The following is a 20,689-nucleotide window of genomic DNA, read 5'->3' on the forward strand; positions in this document are numbered from 1 at the left end:
CACTTTTGTTAAGCAAAAAACTCAGATTAGCATGAAAATAACTCCGTTATTGGTATTGGTATATTCTTGGCCAAAGAGGGTCTAGCTGCAGGATGGATGAGGGAGAGGACCTGTCAAAGACAGCTGTTCAATAGTGACAGATGTATTTCCCCCTTCTAGGAAAGTGCCACAATCGAAAGAAGGTGGGGGGGGGGTTGACTGCATAAAATAAACCCTTTTATCATCCCATTAGGAAAATACTTGAAATCATAATTCCCATTTGAAATGATAAGAATTCTCCTAAATTCACTTGGTCACTCAAATATAGGCTAACTACGGCATTCCTTGTGAAATAATGTAGCTCATTAAACTGGAGTAAAATGATTGCATGAAAGATCACATGCATTTTCTGCCTACACCAGCACCAGGGACTTAAAGATGTTTTCTTCTTTACTATACATTTACTCTGTATTTTTATATAGATGCTAAGACGGGAATTCCTTTGTGCACAGCCTCTCCCGTGTTGCTCTGTTGCTAGGAATATCTTCTCTCCTCGTGCCGCATTACAAAAGAGACACGCCAATGGGTGGAATAGGGAGAGACCTGTTAGCGCATCCCTCCTCTCGCAGTTTCCCACGCCTCCTCGGGGCATAATGATAGTAGGCTACTCGAGTGCGGTAGAAAACCATCCGCATTGGAAGGCACATTTTTTTTCAACTTCACACGGTCTTTGGGGGATACCTCAGTAGACTGAGGCTGCAGTATTGAATAGCCTATAACCGAATGCAGTGCCTGTGCATCACCACCAGAGGACCCCCCCCATGCCTTCTAAGTGTTGGTGCAATTTACTTTATTGAGCCGCAGTTTTCTTTCTTTTCTTCCAATCCTACTCCACACACCTCAAAAGTGTGCGTCTTCCCATTTTCTGTCCGCTGACCTGAAAACCTGCATCGGGGCGCAAGAGAGACTCAGCAGACAAAGACCCAGTATATCCAGACTGCAGTCATGGCAACTGAAGGAGGTTTGTCTTCTTCTGACTGTAGCCTATGCCAGAGCATCTTTAAATTGAAAAATACCAAAACAATTGAAACTACATAGTGCGTTTCATGATGTTTTTGTTGTTCTTCAGTTCAGTGTTTTATGTGCAGGTTCTTTGCTCAGGCTGTTCTTGCACATCAATTATTTAAAGATGTTTTCTTCTTTACTATAAGCTTGCTCCTAGACTCATCCCATCAATCTCCAATTCATGGGATTGATGAGCAATTGGTGCATAGGTGGTAGAGCGCCTATTGCTTATTGCTTATTTTTCTAGTTTCGTAATACTCACGGTCTTTTTTGTAAATTCATAGTTTTCTTATCATTTGTGAATGGTTGTGTTGGCTTGCCCATCAGGGTGCAAGAGGGGAGGGGTAGTGCGCTGGGGAGAAGTTGAAAGCGCCAACTTAGACATTACATGAAGTGGGGGTTCAGCAACATAAATCTGCATTGTCGACGCTCTGTTTAATAAGTGCTGCCAAGATGATCTTATAGCCTACTGCTCGTGAAAGTAAAGAGATAGCATATTTACTTGAACTATGGCTGGGAGCTCTCATCTGAAGATATATACACCAGGGGTGTGGACAGCACTTTAGTGTATAAAATAAAATATTGTACTAACAATTATTAGGATTGTTCTATTTTTGAACACATCCGATATGGATAATCGATACATGTAACTTGATTGATTGTCTTGTAAATCGCGTTGCACTGAACGCCTCTCGTGCGCTTCTAACCCACTTTCTGTGGGCCGTCTTTTCCTGCTGAGCAAAGACCCTCTATTGATCCGCGCTCCGCAGTCAAGCAGCACCGAGACATATGTGGTCGTCTTAAGAAAACGCCTAGTAAACTGGAAGATTTACGTATAAAATATTCCTGTTGGTGTAGCGCTTTGATTTTATTTCCAGTTGGTCTATTCCTGTGACCACATTAAGCAAAAACAACGCACCAACTCAGATTGAAATTGCTTTCAACGCTATCATTAGTATGCCAATTTAGAATCAGTGATTAATACGAGAGCAAAATCTGTCCACATTAGGCTAGTCATATTTCGACGTTTTCCCAAAACCGGTCTAGTTTGCTGTCCATGGTGCTGAACCGACTCCCATCCCAAAAGGGCGTTCCCATTAGCTTGGACTCGGGCTATTGGCTGTTCACTTCTCCGGCACTGCAAGATTCTGCCGTCTTTTATAACTTACATTACATAATGTTCAAACCTTGTTATTGGGCCTAATGTTGATGATTCTGAATTAATAATTTGTGTTTTCTATACAGAATCGATGTTTCATGATCAAAGTGATTTTGAATATGGTGAGTGAATTCATTCGAATGGATTCATTTGTTATTTGGGTCGCACCATACATTGCATGTGAGTTGTACCATCTTACTACTAATGGTCATGATTATAGATTTTCTTTGTGGGTTCAGATTATGAGACACTTCGAACTACAGGGGTCATCATTGGTGTGATCTTGTTTGTGTCTGGTATCCTAATAGCTCTTAGTAAGTATACTTGCACACACTCCGCCTAGTCTGTCACATGCTCACCCGTAACTCTCTGAAGGTTACTGTAACTGTTCATCTCTTCAACAGGTAAAAAACTGACATGCTCAAAATCGTCTTCCAAGTAAGAGTTTGTACAGGGCTTGGCAGTTGCACCGCCTGTGCATGTGGAATGCATCAGTCTTTGGAAGAGGAGTCCCCACCAAATACAGGATGGCTTTACTAATACTATTTTACTGTTACCATGTCTGTCCATTCCCCCTCTCTCCCCTCCCACAGTGGAACCCATGTCTGAATGCTGCCTATTGGTTAAGATATTACAGTCCCGCACTCCCTCCCTAAATCCAACAGCACTGCCCAGCCATTCAACTAACTAAGCAATCACCCTACAGAGCATCATATTACAGTCAAATGTCTCAAGATAGTCTAGTAGTCTAACTCTGTGACATCTTTGACATTTTTGAAAATCAAGTGTTCTTGTCAAGCAAGCAATATTAAGGAAAGGTCTGCATTAGGACCCATAGTTGAGAATGGGGGCCGTTGTTGCATGGGTTGGCAGTGTGGGTGGATGGATGGCCTCAAAGAGTGTATGTTTACAGCCAATGGCATGCCGACCCAGTCTCTTCCTCTCCCCTAACCTCTGAGAGAGGACATCGATTGGGAAGATCCTGACAAATCTCTGCATTTTGCCCCAAATTGAATCCTGTGATTGTCAAAGCTTTGTGGCCCCAGCCCCTTCTGTGCATGGATACAGTTGACCTAATCCGTCTAAAATACCTTCTCTTTGGTCAGAACACACATGATCTTGGTTACGTTGTGGTTGTTTCCACAAAGCTTTGAGGAGAACTGAACTGTCTAAACTATCCAGGATTGCTTCCTTTAATTCCCTTTCTCTCCTTGTGTCAGAGTGAATAACTGTCTTCTCTTGTCTTCTCGTCTTCAGCTCTAATCCAGCAGGCACCCAAATACCAAAGACAGAGGGTAAGCCGCCATGGGAGCGGGGTAGGGAGGGAGAGAGAGAGAAAAATAACACACTCTGTCCTCTATCTTGTGTTGCAGTGCCTCCTCAAACAGTATAGATGAAGTGTGCATGGAGGCGAGGGAGAGTCATCATGGGAGGTGCTGCAGAGAAGCCAACACACATAATAACACACACTCTCACATTTATGGTTGCCACACACCAGCACCCATTGGAACATCAAGTATGGTGCACACCCAGCCCATGCTGACCAGAAGAATGACGGAATTGTCATTCTTGATTTAAATAAAAATGTATATCAAGCCAAGATGAAGATGTTACTCTTAACCGTCTTTGTGACTTGTGTATTAGGTGCTATCAATCTACCTTGCCCAGGAGAGAATGTAAAGTAGCCTTCAGTGCTGATTTGGGGTTTATCCTTACCCCAATCGGCACCAAAAGCACCTAAAAGCAAAAAAACATACCTGGCGCAAGATCACCTTTCAGGTGCACTGTAAATCTATATCATGATATGGGTAGTGTTGAAACAGAACTGAATGCTATGCTCTCTCTGTTCCTTGTTTTTGACTTCATGCACACCCAAGAAAGTTGATTGCATGTCTCATTTTACTGTATAGTACTCTCAATGCACTTTAGAAATCTACAACTTTATCATCCAGTTGTGAGAGAAGTCTTTTACATTTAGGATTTCACATTGGACCTGTATCAATAACCTCAAGCATGAATTAAGATATCAACCCAACCCCATTATCCCACTGTTCTACTGATGGTTGGCTCAGGATCTATCTGCTGTCATTTTTGATGGCACTAAGTGGACTGGCGTGTGTGGTTGTGTTCTAGGTAGCAATGAGAAGGATGTCAACCCCATGTCAGATGTTAATTTGAAACAGAAGCAGGAATGAAGTCTCCTGTCATTCTCTGGGGTCTGTAAGAGGGTGCCACCAGTATAGTATTGTATGCCAACAGCCTTTTTCTTTCTCCTATTGCATTTTAAGTTACATTGCACGAGTAGAATCATTCAAAGCACTAAAAAGGTATTACCTTGGGTGTGAAGAAGCGGGCATTTTAAAAGTGTATGAGTTTAAGCTTCATGAAAAGATCAATACATTAAGATAAGAAGTCACAGGAACTAGCTGCAAATAAACTGTCTGTATTATCATTATTTAGAGCTGTTTCTAACTTGCTGCAAGTACAATGTCTGCTATCTTCAGATATTTTTATTTTACCGGTATGCAGCACTAGTAATGGCTGATACTGAGCCAATGGCGTAACAGTTAACCAAAAGCAAATGAGTGATTCTCACCAGAGCTAACCAATAAGACAGCTGCTGCAATAAAAATCACCCTGTATACAATGGTCTTATTGATGTATTGTTTACAGTTATTTCCCATATATTTTAATCTGAACCTTTATCAATACATACATGTGGATTAAAATAGAGTATAAAATAGATGACAAATATAGATATTTGAAGAACAGATTTAATTCCAAGGTTAAGTTCAGGCAATTCAGTTAATCAGACGGATTCATTCAGTGAAACCAGATTCCACTGTTACAAACTGTCAAAGTAGACCCAAGCAGCCTAAATCACCAGATTTTCAACTATAACATTAGTTATTCTCCCTCACGTTAACTCACATATGATTTAGACCTAGGAACACATAAAGACATCTCTGTATGTTCCTTGACTAAGACTGCCCAGGTTCCAAAACTAGGGGAAATCACAGTCAAGTCTGGGGAAATGTTGTGTCATATCTCCAATGAGATGTTTTATTTTGTTGTATTTTCTATGCCACTTACAATTAGGAAGTGGTATATTCACTACAGCAATATTTCAAAGGGCACATGCATGCTACCTCATTGGATAAAAGGTATATGAGTAAGTGATGCATGTTTTCTTGTCACCACAAAACATGTTGTGGTATTTTCAATCATGTTGAAAATACCTGATTACTTTAAGGTGAAACGAGTCATAACTGAAATACTCCTCCTATAATGCCCTTTAAGAAATTAATACTACTGATACTACATTGTATACACTGTTGATATGTTATATAATATTATATAGCATGTGTGGTCAATATCAACATATTCCCTTTACACAGTAAATGTAAAATGTTATTTTCATAAGTCATAGTATGAATGAGACCATATACAGTGGTGTAAAGTACTTCAAGTAAAAAATACTTTAAAGTACTATGTTTTGGGGGGGTATCTGTACTTTACTATTCATTTTTTGCAACTTTTACTTTTACTTCACTACATTCATAAAGAAAATAATGTACTTTTTACTCCATACATTATCTCTGACAACCAAACATACTTGTTACATTTTGACAGGGAAATGGTCCAGTTCATGCACTTATCAAAAGAAAATCCCTGGTCATCCCTACTGCCTCTGATCTGGCAGACTCACTTAACACAAACGAGTGCTGTAGTGTGCCCCTGGCTATCTGTAAATTTAAAAAATGTAAAAATATTGTGCTGTCTGGTTTGCATAATATAAGGATTTGTAATGATTAATGTTTTTACTTTTGATACTTAAGTACATTTCAGCAATTCCATTTACTTTTGGTGCTTAAGTGTATTTAAAACGAAATACTTTTACACTTTTACTGAAGTAATATTTTACTGGGTGACTTTCACTTTTAGTTGAGTCATTTTCTATTAAGGTTTCTTTACCTTTACTCAAAAGTCATACTTGAGTAGTTTTTCCACCAATGACAATATATTAGCTATTCAATGAGTGCTGTGAGTATATCAAATATAAAAAGAAAATACCTAGATAAGTTATAAGCAACATTGAAAGCATGAGCACAATGGTACACTGTGTCACATGCTTAGTGAAACAACAACCACCTTTCAACAAACCAATATGATTTCTGACCATGGTGCAAAGTTTTGACAAGAGAATGAGTGGGGGTGAGAGCCCAGAAACCCTCCCCAGATATGCCGCTAAGGAGGGCTTCCCAGCTGGGGGGATACTCGTACAATGAGTCTCGGGAAGCTTTGAATATAATGTAAACGATTATCATAGAAATCAAGGTTGTACTGAGTGACAGTAATGTCAGGGGGGACTGGAATACCACCTGTTACCACTGCTCATTGCTAGATATCCATTAAACAAAAACAATAGCTGCCCATTAAGATATAAAAATACATAAACGTCATTGCTAACTGAATTCAGATAGGGACCAAAAGCATGTCAATCAAACATATAGTTTCAAAGTGAATGCTCTAGTATATATTAGAGATTCACAGTATTTGAAAATCCTCACATGAAGATACGCTAGAATCCCTGCCTGTTGGAAGTACAGATGTCTGGATTCAACCTACAGTACAGACCTTCAGTACTTCCTCTGAAAAGAGGTGGAGGGATACACGGGGACATAAAAAGTAGTCCGGGTCACTCTTGGTCCTGTAAGGACATTACACGTCGACGAGAGGAAGCACTTCGCTTCTTCAGGATGAGCTTGAGCTGAAAACAGACGGGCCAGGAATAGGTGAGCTGAGATTATATGAATGAAACAAAATGGCCATTTGTCTGTCTGTCTGACTGCTCACCTGTTCCCCGTGGGGTCCACTCTGCAGCAGGTGTGCAGGCTGGTCGTTCTCCAGGTTGCGGATGCTGGGTCGGCCCCTCTGCTCAGCAGCAGCCTCAGCATCTCCTCCTGGTGTGGGCTGCCATGGAGACCAGCAGCCATGTGCAGTGCGGTATGACCGTGGGCCTGCCGGTGAGGAGGTAAAGGGAATCATGAAGCTGTGAGTATTGACCAACACTAAGGCAATAATTAGATATGCACACACGGTCGATGAGTCTCCCTTTCTTTTCACTCTTTTCCTGTCACCTTTTCACACACTGCTGAAGATGTTCTACCTCTCCTTTCTCTTTTCATGGAGTCTCAGGACACAGGTCCGTTTCTCTACACCTTTGAAGAGCGGACAATCTCACAGCAGTACTGACCTTCATGTTGACAAAGTCCCTCATGTTGTCCAGGGGGGTTTTCAGCAGATGGCGAACCAGCTGGATGTTCCCCTCCTTCACAGCCAGGTGAAGAACAGTCTTGTTACCTTTGATTTCCTGGAAACAGAGGAAAACACTGTATGAAGCCTCCAAAGGAAACCGCAATGCTTTGAAAGTGAGGAAAATATTCAAAACCCATCATAGATTTTTGCAGGTGTGAGATTGGGTAGACAAAAAGCTGACTAATAGCTCCAGATTAAATGTATTTTCTACCAAAACGAACCATGCCATTCCCTCGGGAGGACGGAGGTATAGATGGTGTTTTCTACTTATTGAGTACTGGCACCTCTTGAACAACACTGGCTCTAAAATACTAACTCTGGTATGTTACATTTAAGTAGTGCATTCAGTACCTGGCTGGTCAGGGAGGCTCCGGTGTTAAGTAGCATTTGCAGCCAGGAGAGCTTCTCCTCTGCCAGGGCATGGAGACTGGCATCACCCAGCCCTGTGGAGGAGAGGGAGGAGAGAGTCTTCATGGTGCCACTGTGAGAGATGGCTGCACAGTGCAGAGGAGTCAGACCTGAGATAGGAGTGGGGAAAAAAGTTTATTCTATTGTTGTTACTTATTCTGTTGTCTTACTATATCATTTGTCAGATGTCTTTTGAGTAATGGTTGTGTTCGTCTCATTTAACATAAGCTGGATGTTACCTTCAAAATTGCGAGCCTCCAGGTTCACTCCAGGCCCAATGGAGAGAATAACCTACAAATACAGATCCAAAGATTGAAAATGGTTATTCACATCATTCTGTTATTTATCTAGATTGAGCCCTAACAGATGGTAACTTTGGTTGAAGGCAGTGCTGCTGGTTTACCTGCATAACCCTGGGGAAGCCATAGGTGGCAGCAAGATGAAGTGCTGTTTGACCTTTGAAATCACATGCATTTATATCCGCTCCTAAAGACAACAGATCCTGGACGATTTCCGGATGGTTAGCAGTCACCGCCACCAGCAGAGCAGTCTGGGATACAGGAGAAGGGGGGGGGGGGGTTGATGCTGTTAAACTAAGGCTCAGTATGTGTGGCATCCACACATTTATTTTAGAGGAAGCATCTCATTTGGGTTGAACTCAATCCTGTGTTCTCTAAAGAAGAAGTGTCTTCTGGGTGCATACCTTCCCCTTGTGTTCCTTGGAGTCTAGCCTGCCCAGCTCAGCAAGCCTCTCTGCTGCAGCGAATGCATACTCCCTCAGGCCCTTGGCTGTATAGATATGCAGAATCCTGACAGGACAACACAACGTGACAAATTGGTTTCAGGTGACACCTACAGTCAAAAATGTATTAAAGTCTCATGAGACATAAGACACTTTATTTTTATTTGCCAAGTTTCTCTTAACATTTTCTCAAACTTAGTCATGTCTACTTTCTCAAAATCAGGTCACAAGCTGATGACACACACACACTTACGTGTCTCCGTCGTCATCCTGCCAGGTGATTCTGCTGTAGTCCATCCCTCTGAGGAACATCCTGGCTTCCTCCAGCTTAGCGACATCCATCTGGCCACTAAACACCTGCTGGACAGGTTCTGTGGGGCCCAGGGCCCCCGACGACCAGGAGAAGACAGCAGTCTGCAGGGGCCCAGAAGGAACCAAACTAGACACAGCCTCGGTCACTGGACACTCCGTCTGTGAAGGAAAAATATTGGTATCATCATAAATGCTACAGCACATACTGTTCATGTACTTAATAGCATGTGAACAACAAGTAGTCAAAATAATGATGTAATGTCAAATTGCTTCTGTTCGAGAAACCAGTCCTCCTTACATAATGCTGAGGCATCCTGGTGTCTGGGTAGTCCTGCATCTGCTGTGTGTTGTAGCTGGAGACCATCTGAGCGCTGTAGGCAAGAGTATGGCTGTAGTCCATTGAGGAGGATGGGCTGGAGAAGTAATTGTTCCCCATAGGGGAGAATGGACCTTCCTGTATGGCCGAGAGGGCTTGGTGCTCATCCATAGGACCCCATCTCTCATACCCCACTGCCATGTCTGAGTAGCTGCTGGCTACACCTGGGAGGGTCACAAGTTAACCCATCTGTCATTGTCAAAGGAAAAGTACTTGAATAATTTGACAATGTATTTGCCCCAGGTCTGGTTGGGTTGCAAAGGGCTTACATGGGTGCTTCAAGCAGTACTCACCTGTTGAGGTAGACTTCTCTGGTGTTGACACCTGTTGGGAGAGGACAGTGGCAGTGGAGACACCGGTACTGGTTGTTGCCGTCGAGGAGGTCTCCCTCTTCCTCTTCTGCTCCAGGAGTTTCTTCACTGTGGGAAGAGTGTAACACGGCTTCTCCTTCGGTGCTGTGGAGACAAAGGTAATGATGCAATGAATGATCTTTGGTGGATAGTAATGAAATCGACCATGACAATTGTTCTCTATTGGGGTGCTTTTCTACAATGGTCTACTGTTCTTATCAGACATGTATTACTACAGAGCGACACAGCTAAGGCTGTTGGTATAATGTTATGACATAATATGAAGTAATGTGGTCATTTTGGATAACGCTTCATTCTTTAGTTTTTGGATTGAAAGGATTGGCAAAAAGAGGCCATTCTCCTCCAGCTCTGTGATTTCCCATGATTCATCTATGATATCATGTTTACTATTTTCCCCCATTACTTTCTGTTCCATTCAGCAGCCAGAGGAAAGAGAGATAGTGGTGAAAAATATAGGTATCTGAGGTTTCCAGCTTGATATTGCTTGTGTGCAGCAAAACAGGGTAGTTTTTCCTCAAAGTCATCACCCTGCACGTGAAAGACAAAGCGACATTTCCACCGAGGAGCATAAACAGGTAGAGAGAGAGCTCTGAGGAACCTATTCCATTAGGAAAACAGTCTGTGAGGTCAGAACTAACAGACAAATTCAATAGAACAGCTACCTTGTGGAGGCTTGCCACTACACATTTTCTGTGACTCTTTCCTGTCTATCTCCGTTACGCTGTCTGTGGTAAACCACAGCACCTTCCTGTCGCTGCTGTGTGTGCCGAGAGCACGTTACAACCCAGAAGTGAAGAGTGAACATATAAACGTGGGCCATGTCTGCTCTGCTGTGTGATTGGGCTGGCAGCCATAACATAGTGTCTGACTATTAGCATGATGATTCATAAATGTGGTCATGGAGTAGATTGTTTCTCGCAGACATCTCACATCACCTGTCTTTTTCTTGGAAGACAATCAGGCCATAGAAAGGGGGCTTTTTGGGGGGTGAGCCTGAGTTTTTGGTCTAGATGCAATAACATATTTGAATGCTACAGGAGTCTCATCTATTCCCCAAGGTGGTTCGGTGAACATAGGAAGGAGTGACAAAAACACACTTTTGTAGTGCCATCAACACAGTTTCAGTGGAATGTCAAAATCTCTGACTTGAGAGCGAGAGTATAGTGAATGCCTGGGTGAGGGCTGTGTTGCATTTTCACTTTTCGTATCCCTCTCACAAAGAGGAAAGTTTGGTTTCACTTGAAGCCACTCAAATGGATACAAAGGAGGAACTGCCTTTCTGTTCTGCCATTGTGGAAACTCCAGAAGTTATTAACATTCTGTTCCTTCTCTCTCACTTCTCCTGGGCCTGAGTTTTACTTGTCTCTCAATTTTTTCCCTCATTTATTTTCTCTTTCCTCAGTTTACTGTCTTGCTGAGTAAGGAATAAAAGACAGACTACTGGCACTTGCATAACTAAAAATGAGATGGGAGATGCCAAGGACTTGTAGCTAAACTAAAATGACACATTACATCAATTACATGTGCAAATTTCATACCTTATAACAATGATTATAAACATTACTGTAAGAGACTCCTATTGTATTATATTATATAAAAAATGCATTGCTACTACTGTCATAGGCCAAATAAGAATCAATTTGCCAAACTATGACGTATTGGTAAAATGAAACTGAAAACGGTTGTGACCATCTCAAGACTTTATTCCTATGTATCTAATGAGATCATCTTCATACAATACATCATCAGATACTGTAAAGTCATTAGTGAATCCCCCTGACGTCATTTCTCAACCTTCACCACAGTGTAGGAGGGATGAATACTAATAGAGGGGATGCCTCACAGGGGTGAGAAAGAAAGGGTGATCTACACACGGAAGGGCAGCTCTGTTCACTGGTGCATATTGTAGACAGCAGATGTGCCTCCCCAAAAATAATATAATGCAAATATTTGACTAGTAGTGCACCTTGGGGGTAGAATAACCCCCTACAGATACAGGATAGGCTACAGTCGGGTATTAACCCTTAAATGCAGTCTACTGTCCATGTCCAAAGCCAATATTTATTTTAAAACACCCACAGAGAGGGAGAACTGTCCTCAATAGATGTTCTTTGTCACCAAGCAGGCAACAAAGGTCCCAGCTGTACTCTGTAATATCACCTACATAGTGATGTAGTGCTCTATAAAGCATATTTCTACTTGAGTTTGGGTATAGAATAATGCACGTAGTACTCTACAAGTCCATTTCTACCGAGTTGCAGTACATCATTAGGCAGACAAATAATTATATCAGTGCAGAAAGTTATTTACATCAGCCTATTGCACTAAACATGTTCAAATGTCGATTTTTACAGTTGTCAAAGTTGGGACGTTAGTTAAACGATCCATGACAAGGAGACAGAGCTGCTGGGATACCCTGTCTGAACGTTGTTGCGATGTAATATTTAAATCGCGGAAACCCCTGGCCATTTAGTCATGCGCGTGGGCGGCGGGGATTCCGAAGACCTTTCTGTTTACTGGCTCAATATGATACCGTGGTGCCGAGCAGAGAAAACTAATTGAACTTCCTCAATGACTCTGGCACCGTGTAGACTAATATATTGCATAGGATTGACTAGTATGCTACACTATGTCCGTCGCCGGCAGTAGCACTCTGAGCAAAATCAAGTTCATTATTGCGTGTGTAAAATAGCCTGTCCAGATTCCCCCTTCACACCCACCGTTAAAAGGTGAACTGAGGTGTAGCCAACATGGGCGAGGGTTGAGAGGGTTTCCCCGCTGTCTGTTTTCAATACGCAAAAGTAGGCTATTGTTTTCACCATTGCCTGTATTGCTGACTTAACTTCTTAATATTAACGTTTTTAATAATCTCACATTAGTTTGATGCATTCAATTGTATGATATGATATAGGCCTGCCCACTTTATAACAACGCTCGTTTACTTTGAATGTTAGTCATGACTTGTAGGCTACTTGCCACTTATTAATCAAAACATGATGTAACTTAGACAGTAGGAATGGATGTTCAAATCTGAGCAGAAAGAGAATGTAAACAATAGCTTTTGATTGTCAATGTCACAACATCCGCTATATGATCACAATATTCCTATCTAGGCTTATTAGTAGCCTGCGAGACAATGTAGTATTCATCATCAACATAATAAACACTCACATTTCTGCCAGTGCATGTCAGAATCCCTTTTTCTTTGTAGCACCTTGTCAGCTCCTCTTGGTCCAAAATATTTGGTGTCTCTTCTTCGGGGTTTGAATTCGCAGCGATTCCTGGTCCTGCTGTAAGTGTCAGACTTGTATGATATGGCTCGTGTGTCTCTTCTGTCACAGGCTCGTTGTAAATCTTGCTACTATGTACACACATAACACGTTGCCGGTGACGCCATCTCCATTTCCAACACCACGCCCACTATAGTCTGTGAACATTGGGTTCGCAAGAGCACCACATCAAAGCGCAGCGCTACGCTCCACTTGCTCAGAGATGGAGGGAGCGAAGAGGAGGGTGTAGACCAGGGGTGTCAAAGTCAAATGGACGGAGGGCCAAATAAAAAATTTAGCTACAAGCCGAGGGCCGGACTGTTCGAATGTTCATTGAAAATTTTTTAAATGACGCATATAGTCTAGTGAACCTAATTGAACCTACTGAAAACCTAACAAATATATTCCAATATGATCAGATAAATAAAGCAATATTTTCTTATGGCTCTGTCAGTAATCTTTAATTTTCAACAGACACAAAAGACAAATTTCCTTTATATAAAAATCCCCATAACATGAACATTAAATGAAAGAAACCGGTATTCAAGGCACCATCAGTAGCCTATATTTTCTATTTTAGCAAAAGTGGGCTAAATTTACTTCAAAGAAAAAAACAATAATAGCAATTTTCTATCATCCACTCAACTGAAATATTTTAAAATATAATTGGATTGAAATACAATAAAATAAAGTGCAAAAATCTATTAATCAAAAACAACACTTTGTTTAAGGAGAAGTAACATGCAGTGAAAACAAATATTAAACTTTAACTTTTAAACTTGAACTGAGTAAAAACTCTAAATATGTGATTGCACAGTAATGTTCACTTGTTTGAGGTTGAGGGTGATACTTGGTGGTGTCCCATCTTTTCCACAAGTTCATCAATGTTCGGGGTAAGGCTCTGAGCTGAGGAAATCCTCAGAATTGAGTGGAGGTGTTCAGCAGTAAGTCGACTTCTGTGTGATGTTTTGTTCAAGTTCATCAAAGAAAACAGTTGTTCACACAGGTATGTGCTGCCAAACATAGACAACGTTTGAGCAGCCTGGATGCGCAGCTGGGGCATTGTGTTGGGAGGAAACGGGCGAACTCCGCAGCACCCACTGCCGCATATTTTGCCCTCAGTGCATCATTGCATTGGAGGTCAATCAACTCCATTTGGAGGTTTGGTGGTGAGCTTTCCACGTCAACAGCAAATGGGTTACCGAGCAGTTCCAACCTGCTTTTTTGTGCTTCAAAGTCAGCAAATCGGCGTTGAAAGTCAGCAGCAAGCATACCTATTTTATCAGCCAACTGTGCGCTCGGGAACGCACTGGTAGAGAGCTTCTCTTTCATGGTCTGGCAGCTGGGAAAGTGGCTCAAATTTTCTTTCCGCATCTGCGTCTCCCACAGAGTCAGTTTGGTTTTAAATGCCTTCACTGTACTGTACATATCAGAGATGACACGATCCCGACCCTGCAGCTGCAAGTTCATTGCATTCAGATGACTCGTAATGTCACACAGAAAAGCCATTTCACACAGAAACATTTCGTCTCGGAGTTGTGTTGTGTCTTTCCCTTTGCTGTCCAAGAACAGACAAATCTCCTCACGAAGCTCGAAACATCTTTGAAGCACCTTTCCCTGGCTTAGCCATCGCACCTCTGTGTGATAAGGCAAATCACCATGCTCCGTTTCTAACTCCGTCAGAAATGCCTTGAACTGGCGGTGATTCAAACCTTTGGCTCTGATAAAGTTAACTGTGCGCGTGATGATGCTCATTACATGCTCCATTTTCAAGGCTTTACCGCACAACGCTTCCTGGTGTATGATACAATGATAAGCTGTCAGCTCACCTGTCGCGTTTTCCTCTTGCATCTTTTCCCGTATCTTCTCCACCAGTCCGCTCCTGTGTCCACACATCGCAGGTGCTCCGTCGGTTGTCAAACCCACGAGTTTTTCCCAAGGCAGCTCCATCTCATTTACACATCTTGACACCTCTTCATACAAATCATGCCCCGTAGTTGTGCCATGCATAGGACGTAAAGCCAAAAACTCCTCTGTCACGCTTAGGCTGGAGTCCACTCCGCGGATGAAAATTGACAACTGGGCAATGTCAGAAATGTCGGTGCTCTCATCCACAGCCAAGGAATATGCAATGAAATCTTTTCCCTTTTTCACAAGCTGCTCTTTTAGATTGATGGACAACTGGTCTACTCTCTCGGCAATGGTGTTTCTGCTCAGACTCACATTTAAAAAGAGTTGCCTTTTTTCTGGGCAAACTTCGTCACAAACTTTAATCATGCAGTTTTTGATGAAATCCCCCTCCGTAAATGGCCGGGCTGATTTAGCGATCTCTTCTGCCAAAATAAAACTGGCCTTGACAGCAGCCTGGCCTTGTGATTTGGCTTTTTTGAACAGAGCCTGTCGAGATTTGAGGCCTCGTTTTAATTCCTCTGCCTTTTGTAGCCTTTGTTCCATGTCCATATTCTTGTTTTTGTCCGCGTGTTTCGTTTCATAATGTCGTCTCAGATTATACTCTTTCAGTACCGCCACACTTTCTCCACACAGAAGACACACAGGTTTTCCAGCTACCTCCGTGAACAAATACTCCGACTCCCACCTTGTTTGAAACCCCCGGTTCTCAGTGTCCACCTTCCGTTTTGCCATTTTTGATGGGTATCTGAAAGTTAATTTTACTGTGATGCTGACAACTGCTGTGCCAATAAATATTGAAATGAAGCAGCCTACTGCTCGGTGCGTCACCGTTGCATTGTGGGAAATGTAGTATTGGTGCGTGTAAAAGATCTGCGGGCTGCCGGCTTGCTGCGGTCTGCGGGCCGGTTCTAATAATAAATCAAGATCATCCCAGGGGCCGTAAAAAACCTTCTCGCGGGCCGGATGTGGCCCGCGGGCCTTGACTCTGACATATGTGGTGTAGACAGAGATAATATTTGTTATGTTAGACAACTAACTTTCCAGAATTTTTTCTGAATTAACAATGAATTATTATGTTCTGATTCAAAGTGTGGGGATGATTTTGGCTACCAGGTTACCTTTGTTATAATATATAAATAATAATAATAATAATATGTGTTTTGTGTGTGTGGGATTTTAGCATGCAAATCTTGGTGGGGCAAAAAGGGGTATGCATGCCAGTAAAGCCACTACACAACACAACACTAAACAATACATTAATTGCAGTATAACGATGACAAACTGTGATCACAAACGGCCTACATAAGGCTGTCCCAACACTAGACCCAACATATTCCCACTGCTACACCTGGCTATGAGCGGAGCCTTGTTTGGCAGTGAAGCAGTCCATTCAGCCTTATTTACTGCCTTAAAAAAAACATAGATGATATGGCTGACTTGCTGAAACCTTAAAATTGTGGTTTCCAATGACAATTGAGATGTACAAACTATGAAAAAAGGGGGACGACAAGCGTCGGTAGCCATGAAGTGCTTTGAAAGGCAAGTCATGGCTCACATCAACAGCATCCTCCCGGACACCCTAGATCCGCTCCAATTTGCATACTGCCCCAACAGATCCACCGATGACGCAATCTCAATCGCACTCCACACCGCCCTTTCTCACCTGGACAAAAGGAACACCTATCGACTACAGCTCAGTGTTCAACACCATAGTGCCCATTAAGCTCATCACTAAGCTAAGGACTCTGGGACTAAACACCTCACTCTGCAACTGGATCCTGGACTTCCTGACGGGCCGCCCCCAGGTGGTAAGACTGCTAAAAACGCATCTGCCATGCTGTTCCTTAACACTGGGGTCCCTCAGGGGTGTGTACTTAGTCCCCTTCTGTATTCCCTGTTCACCCACAACTGCGTGGCCAAACACGACTCCAACACCATGATTACGTTTTCTGACAACAATGGTAGGCCTGATCACCGACAACGATGAAATAACCTATAGGGATCAGGCCAGAGACCTGACCGTGTGATGCAAGGACAACAACCTCTCCCTCAATGTGAGCAAGACAAAGGAGCTGATCGTGGAATACAGGAAAAGGCGGGCCCGAACAGGACCCCCATTAACATCAATGGGGCTATAGGGGAGCGGGTCGAGAGTTTCAAGTTCCTTGGTGTCCACATCACCAACGAACTATCATGGTCCAAACATACCAAGACAGTCGAGAAGAGGACACAACAAAACCTTTTCTCCCTCAGGAGACTGAAAAGATTTGGCATGGGTCCCCAGATCCTCAAAAGGTTCTACAGCTGCACCATCAAGAGCATCCTGACTGGTTGCATCACCGCCTGGTATGGCAACTGCTCTGCATCTGACATGTAAGGCGCTACAGAGGGTAGTGCGAACAGCCCAGTACATCACTATGGCCAAGCTTCCTGCCATCCAGGACCTATGTAATAGGCGGTGTCAGAGGAAAGCCCATGAAATTGTCAGAGACTCCAGTTCTCTGCTACCGCACGGCAAGCAGTACCGGAGCGCCTAGTCTAGGACCAAAAGGCTCCGCAACACCTTATACTCCCAAGCCATTAGACTGCTGAACAATTCATAAAAATCTCCATCGGACAATTTACATTGAACCCCCCTTGTACACTGCTGCTATTCGCTGTTTGTTTGTTACCTATACATAGTCACTTCGCACCCAGCTACATGTACAGATTACCTCAACTAGCCTATACCCCTGCACACTGACTCGGTACCGGTGCCCCCTGTATATAGCATCGCTATTTTTATTCTTATTCTGTTACTTTTTAGTATTACCTTTTATTTTAGCCTACTTGGTAAATATTTTCTTCTTCTAGAACTGCACTGTTGGTTAAGGGCTTGTAAGTAAGCATTTCACGGTAAAGTCTGCTGTTAAGGCTTTCCACTGTCGAAAGAGAGTCGGACCAAAATGCAGCGTGGTTAATACGATACATATTTAATGACAAATAAACACGACAATACAAAAACAACAAACGGAACGAGAAAACCTATACAGCCTATCTGGTGACAACTAACACAAAGACAGGAACAATCACCCACGACATACTCAAAGAATATGGCTGCCTAAATATGGTTCCCAATCAGAGACAACGAAAATCGCCTGACTCTGATTGAGAACCGCCCCAGCAGCGCTGTAGAGGAGGAAGGCTCTGGCTGCCACCGGAGGACTGGTGTGTGAAGGTGGCACAGGATGGACGGGACCGTGAAGGCGTACTGTAGAGCCTGAGAGCATGACTGGCACAGGACGTGCAAGGCTAGGTAGGTACACAGGAGGCCTAGTGCGTGAGGCTGGCACAATTTTCACCAGCCGACTAACACGCACCTCAGGACGAGTATGGAGCGCTGACCCAGGTGCCATTAAATCCCCGACACGCTCCGTCGGACAAATATCGTATTTAAAGCACCAAACTAGCAACTCCCTCATAAATCTCTCCTCCACTTTCCCCATTAACTCCTTCACAGTCTCTGCTTCATTCACCTCCAACACCGGCTCTGGTTCTGGTCTCCTCCTTGGCTCCTCACGATAAACAGGGGGAGTTGGCTCAGGTCTGAACGCTGACTCTGCCACACTCTTCCTGAGCCCCCCCCCCCAATAAATTTTTGGGGCTGACTCTCGGTCTTCCGTCCGCGCCGCCATGCTTGCTTCGCCAACTCCATTCTCCGATAACCTGCTTCGCACTGCTCCAGCGAATCCCAGGCGGCTCCGGCACTCTCTCTGGGTCGACCACCCACCTGTCTATTTCCTCCCAAGTAGTGTAGTCCCGATATTGTTGCTCCTGCTGCCACTGTTGCTTCTCCTCATACCAGTGCCTCTCAGCTCTCGCAGCCTCCAGTTCTTCTTTGGGGCGGCGATATTCTCCAGGCTGATCCCAGGGTCCTTCTCCGAACAATTCATCCTCCCATGTCCATTCCTCTAGCCCTGCTTCTGCTGTCGCTGCCTGTCACCACGCTGCTTGGTCCTGGTGTGGTGGGTGATTCTGTTATGGTTTTCCTCCGTCGAAAGAGTGTCGGACCAAAATGCAGTGTGGTTCATACGATACATATTTAATGACGAATAAACACGACAATACAAAAACAACAAACGGAACGAGAAAACCTATACAGCCTATCTGGTGACAACTAACACAAAGACAGGAACAATCACCCACGAAACACTCAAAGAATATGGCTGCCTAAATATGGTTCCCAATCAGAGACAACGAAAATCACCTGACTCTGATTGAGAACCACCTCAGGCAACCATAGACTATGCTAGACACCCCACAAAAACCCCATGACAAAAACGCACCACAATAACCCATGTCACACCCTGGCCTGACCAAATAAATGAAGACAAACATACATTACTTCGACCAGGGCGTGACATCTGCACTTGTTGTATTCGAAATAAAGTTTGATTTGATTTGATAAGAGGCAATCCGTAATTTCGATTAGACATTAATGAGCAAACTAGGACAGTAGTCAGTATAACTATATTTTTAGCACTTTTGAAATGTACAGCGACAGAATTCAGAATATAGGCTGTACAGTGTTCTCCCTGTACACCACGTCAGAACCGTAAGATAAATAAAGGGGCATATAAGCAGACAATGGAAGCTCTTACAACATTCAATGATAACATTTCTCTAAAACAGCTTATAGGCTACATGTGCACCACCAAATCAGAACAGTAGGCAAAATTAATAGACCAAACTATTAGGGTGAGACACATGGGCTACTAACAGCTTACTACACAACATACACTTAGTATTACTTTCTTAGCTACAGTATGCATATCTCCCTGGCATATTGCATCATTTATGCAACGGCATACAATACATTTCTGGACTCACCTTGTTGTGCTGTGCTCAACAGGAAGGTGGCGCGGTGGTCCTTCATGTACAAATTTTGTCATCAAAGTCTGGCATTCTCTGAATTCATGGTGCTTTCAAGACAACTGTGAACTCAGAAAAAAACAAGGTTGAATCATGATGACGTCATTGATCTTAAGGTCATAGCGCTAGAAAGAGGCCAGAGTTACAATTCCGAGTTTTTGCAGTTTCAAGTTAACAGTTGTTTTGAGCACGGCACAAATGATGCTTCATTGACAGCATGGCCAATGTTGAATGTTTATCATTATAAACTTGGAAAAGAGCTCCTTAATCCCAGATTTGGGACCACATAGCCACTCCACTGAATAGCAGGCTAGTGATTGTTTTGCAATAATTGCAGTTAGCCACGGTCACTGATTCCTTCCAAACCACTAATTGTTGATTCTATAATTTCTCTTCATTATTTCTCTTTATATGACAAGGATTAAAAAGTAGATTGTCGATTTGATTCATGATGATGACTGCTAGCTAAGATTTTGAAAGTGTTTATTTTATTTTTATTTCACCAGACAAGGCAGTTAAAAAAAAACTGAATTACAGCAACGGCCTACACCAGCCAAACCCGGACGACGCTGGGCCAATTGAGCGCCGCCCATTGGGACTCCCAATCACAGCCGGTTGTGATACAGTCTGGATTCGAACCAGGGTGTCTGTAATGATGCCTTTAGTACTGAGATACAGTGCCTTAGACCGCTGGACGACTCAGGAGTTTACATAATCAGTCCAATCAAAGCTACTGTACATATTGTATAATGTCATTTGACGTCATTATGTCTGTGGCCAATGACCTTGTGCCTTCTTGGATGGGCATTTCTAACGTAACTCTATGGCAGCATCCAAGGGGCTAGAATTTTCTGCTGGCTTGCCCCA

General features: G+C 43.1%; 1 protein-coding gene and 1 long non-coding RNA gene across 5 annotated transcripts; one reads left to right on the forward strand and one right to left on the reverse strand.

Moving 5' to 3' along the window:
- The first annotated feature begins 588 nt into the window (after positions 1-588).
- On the forward strand, positions 589-4,852 carry LOC124006324. The gene is made up of 4 exons (XR_006833759.1): positions 589-1,000; positions 2,290-2,325; positions 3,461-3,498; positions 3,577-4,852. It is a non-coding gene; the product is annotated as an uncharacterized LOC124006324 (long non-coding RNA).
- A 245-nt stretch (positions 4,853-5,097) lies between these two features.
- LOC124005755 (NF-kappa-B inhibitor delta-like) lies at positions 5,098-20,290 on the reverse strand. Of its 4 annotated transcripts, none has more exons than XM_046315269.1 (11): positions 19,781-20,290; positions 9,654-9,815; positions 9,283-9,518; positions 8,926-9,143; positions 8,634-8,739; positions 8,334-8,480; positions 8,170-8,221; positions 7,874-8,040; positions 7,461-7,577; positions 7,061-7,224; positions 5,098-6,974 (listed from the first exon to the last, which is right to left on the reverse strand). In XM_046315269.1, the coding sequence occupies exons 1-11, from the start codon at positions 19,824-19,826 to the stop codon at positions 6,959-6,961; spliced, it is 1,431 nt and encodes a 476-aa protein (XP_046171225.1). In that variant the 5' UTR covers positions 19,827-20,290; the 3' UTR covers positions 5,098-6,958. The 4 variants fall into 4 exon arrangements, with proteins under 4 accessions (XP_046171225.1, XP_046171228.1, XP_046171224.1 ...); XM_046315272.1 differs by having other exon boundaries at positions 7,874-7,965; positions 9,283-9,524; XM_046315268.1 differs by having other exon boundaries at positions 9,283-9,524.
- Between the last annotated feature and the right edge of the window lie 399 nt (positions 20,291-20,689).

Source organism: Oncorhynchus gorbuscha, linkage group LG19 (genome assembly GCF_021184085.1).
Source record: "Oncorhynchus gorbuscha isolate QuinsamMale2020 ecotype Even-year linkage group LG19, OgorEven_v1.0, whole genome shotgun sequence".
Taxonomy (NCBI): Eukaryota; Metazoa; Chordata; class Actinopteri; order Salmoniformes; family Salmonidae; genus Oncorhynchus; species Oncorhynchus gorbuscha.

Coding starts and splice junctions, on each gene's coding strand:
- LOC124005755 (XM_046315268.1), bottom strand. CDS start 19,826: ATGAAGGACCACCGCGCCACCTTCCTGTTGAGCACAGCACAACAAG. Junction 9,525..9,653: donor AGAGAAGTCTACCTCAACAG/GTGAGTACTGCT, acceptor TGACCCTCCCAG/GTGTAGCCAGCAGCTACTCA. Junction 8,222..8,333: donor GCTTCCCCAGGGTTATGCAG/GTAAACCAGCAG, acceptor CTGTATTTGTAG/GTTATTCTCTCCATTGGGCC.